The 2,117-nt window shown below is 44.9% G+C and overlaps 1 protein-coding gene across 1 annotated transcript; it reads right to left on the minus strand.

Moving 5' to 3' along the window:
- fezf2 (FEZ family zinc finger 2) lies at positions 1–1,866 on the minus strand. Its single transcript, XM_067387335.1, has 4 exons — positions 1,054–1,866; positions 807–941; positions 568–700; positions 1–257 (listed from the first exon to the last, which is right to left on the minus strand). The coding sequence occupies exons 1-4, from the start codon at positions 1,864–1,866 to the stop codon at positions 1–3; spliced, it is 1,338 nt and encodes a 445-aa protein (XP_067243436.1).
- Between the last annotated feature and the right edge of the window lie 251 nt (positions 1,867–2,117).

The following is a 2,117-nucleotide window of genomic DNA, read 5'->3' on the forward strand; positions in this document are numbered from 1 at the left end:
TCAGTTTTGGTGTCCTCTGGAAGAATCATTTCCGCTGGATAAACAACTGGCGTTATCGTGCAATTTCCGTATGTGCTTTTTCAAGTCAAAGTTCCTGCAGAAGCCTTTCCCACAGGTCCCGCAGGTGAAGGGCTTCTTGTCGTTGTGCGTGTGCATGTGAAACGTGAGGTTATAGATCTGATGGAAGGCTTTGCTACAGATTGAACACTTGTACTGTTTTTCGCCACTGTGGGTCAGTTTGTGATTCTTGTAATTCCCTGAAAAATTAATAATAATAAAAAAAACGAATTATGTCAGTTTTTCCCCCAACAGGTCAACAGTTCACAATTAAGTTACATTTAACAGAAGAGTTTCATTTCCAAGCCTTCCCTAATCAGCACTTTGCATGTTGAAGTCAAGAAGTTGTCAAACTTAGTTAATATCACGTCGAGAGCTGTCGACGTACAAAGGAGTTAAAGGTCTGTGTTTTGACCCATATGAAATGTAAAAATCTTGTAATGGTATAAGTAGTTAGTAGAGTGACAAATTGATCTCATTTAAAATTGTTTAAGGCCTTGTTTTTCTTACCTTTTTGATGAAAGCCCTTTCCACAAAATTCGCAGACGAATGGTTTGTAGCCGGCGTGAATTCGGATATGTGTGTTTAAAGTCGAGCTTCTGTTGAAAGCTTTTCCACACTGGTTACATTTATGAGGTTTCTCCTGTGAATAAAGTCATAACATCTTTGTAAGTAAATTATATCTCGCGGGAGCATTTTATTAAAAACTTATAAGGTTCATAAATTGCAGAGTTTTTTTTTTTACTCACCTGTGTGTGAATGATTTTATGTCTACATAATGTGCTGGCCTGCCGGAAACCTTTCCCGCATACTTTACACACGAACGGCCTTGCTCCTGTGTGTACCGGCATGTGTCGCGTCAGGTTATAGTGCGCGTTGAAGACCTTTAAAAGAAAAACGAAAGAGCTCAATAAATCATCGTCAATTTATTTGATGTGTACATAATTTTAATTTCCCACATCCCGTCAAAATAACTTGACAAATTCCGTAATTTACCTTTCCACAAACTTCACACGTGAAGTTCTTGGGTTTCCCGTCAGTTGAGCAGTTATTCGTTTTGCTGTGCGCTTTCACTCCGTTCTTCTCAGTCAGATTGTTGTTCTCCCGAACAATCTGGTCCAGCTGCCCAGGAAGATGCTCTTTATGTGGATACTGAGGTGTGGGGAATTTCTCCGGTGAAACACACGCAAGTTTCGCGTTCTCCAACAAGAGGAGCTTCTGGTGCGCGCTTATGGCTTGTGCTTGAGAGTTCGCGATTGCTGAGGAAAATAAGTGTCCGCTCAGCAGCTCGGACTGATGATAAGCAGAGTCCAAATAATTGAAATAGCACAACGATCCATTGGTAGGCATGGCCAGCGCTTGGTGTATCACCTGCGGTTTGATGACCCTACTCCCCGGCAACACCGAGTGCTTGATGCCCGCGTCCGTTTTGCTGCAGACGCCGCAGTTGGCTTTACACATGGCCGCTGAAGTGCATAGTGCTCCCCTGAAATTAACTTTCCAGAACTCGGAATAGTTCATTAAAGCCTTGGCCTGCAGATCGTAGCTGAACGGCTGGATCGGGATCATGCAGGGAATGGGAGTACACAAGCCGACCGCCTTCTTCCCCACTTCGGATCCCTCAAGACTTCCACGGCGCTCCTCCGCTTTCGGTTCCGACGTCTTGGACATGATTCTGTCGATGGAAAACGCCAGGGACTTGGGTGCAGCCGTGGCCGTGGACCCGCTCCTGTCGTCAAGTCTCGGGCAGGACATCACTGTTTCCAGAGGGAGAGAGCTCGCCATTTCTACCCAACTTGGTGTGAGCATCGACCAGCCGCCCCGTCCTCTCCTGTTGAATTCCAGAGAAGCCAGGACACGCACCAGTTTAATAAGCACCTTGCTTTTACAATGTCACCCATTTGCATTCAAATGGCCATCCCCAGAACAATAGCATCCAGGGGTACCCGATTAATGCTCATTAACTAGTACACACAAAATTAACAGGACATTACAGAGCTCGTTAAGCAGAGAATAAGACAAAACCCCTCCCAGAGTCGATTCCTATTCAGCACTTGCGA

This window comes from Chanodichthys erythropterus, chromosome 6, assembly GCF_024489055.1.
Source record: "Chanodichthys erythropterus isolate Z2021 chromosome 6, ASM2448905v1, whole genome shotgun sequence".
Taxonomy (NCBI): domain Eukaryota; kingdom Metazoa; phylum Chordata; class Actinopteri; order Cypriniformes; family Xenocyprididae; genus Chanodichthys; species Chanodichthys erythropterus.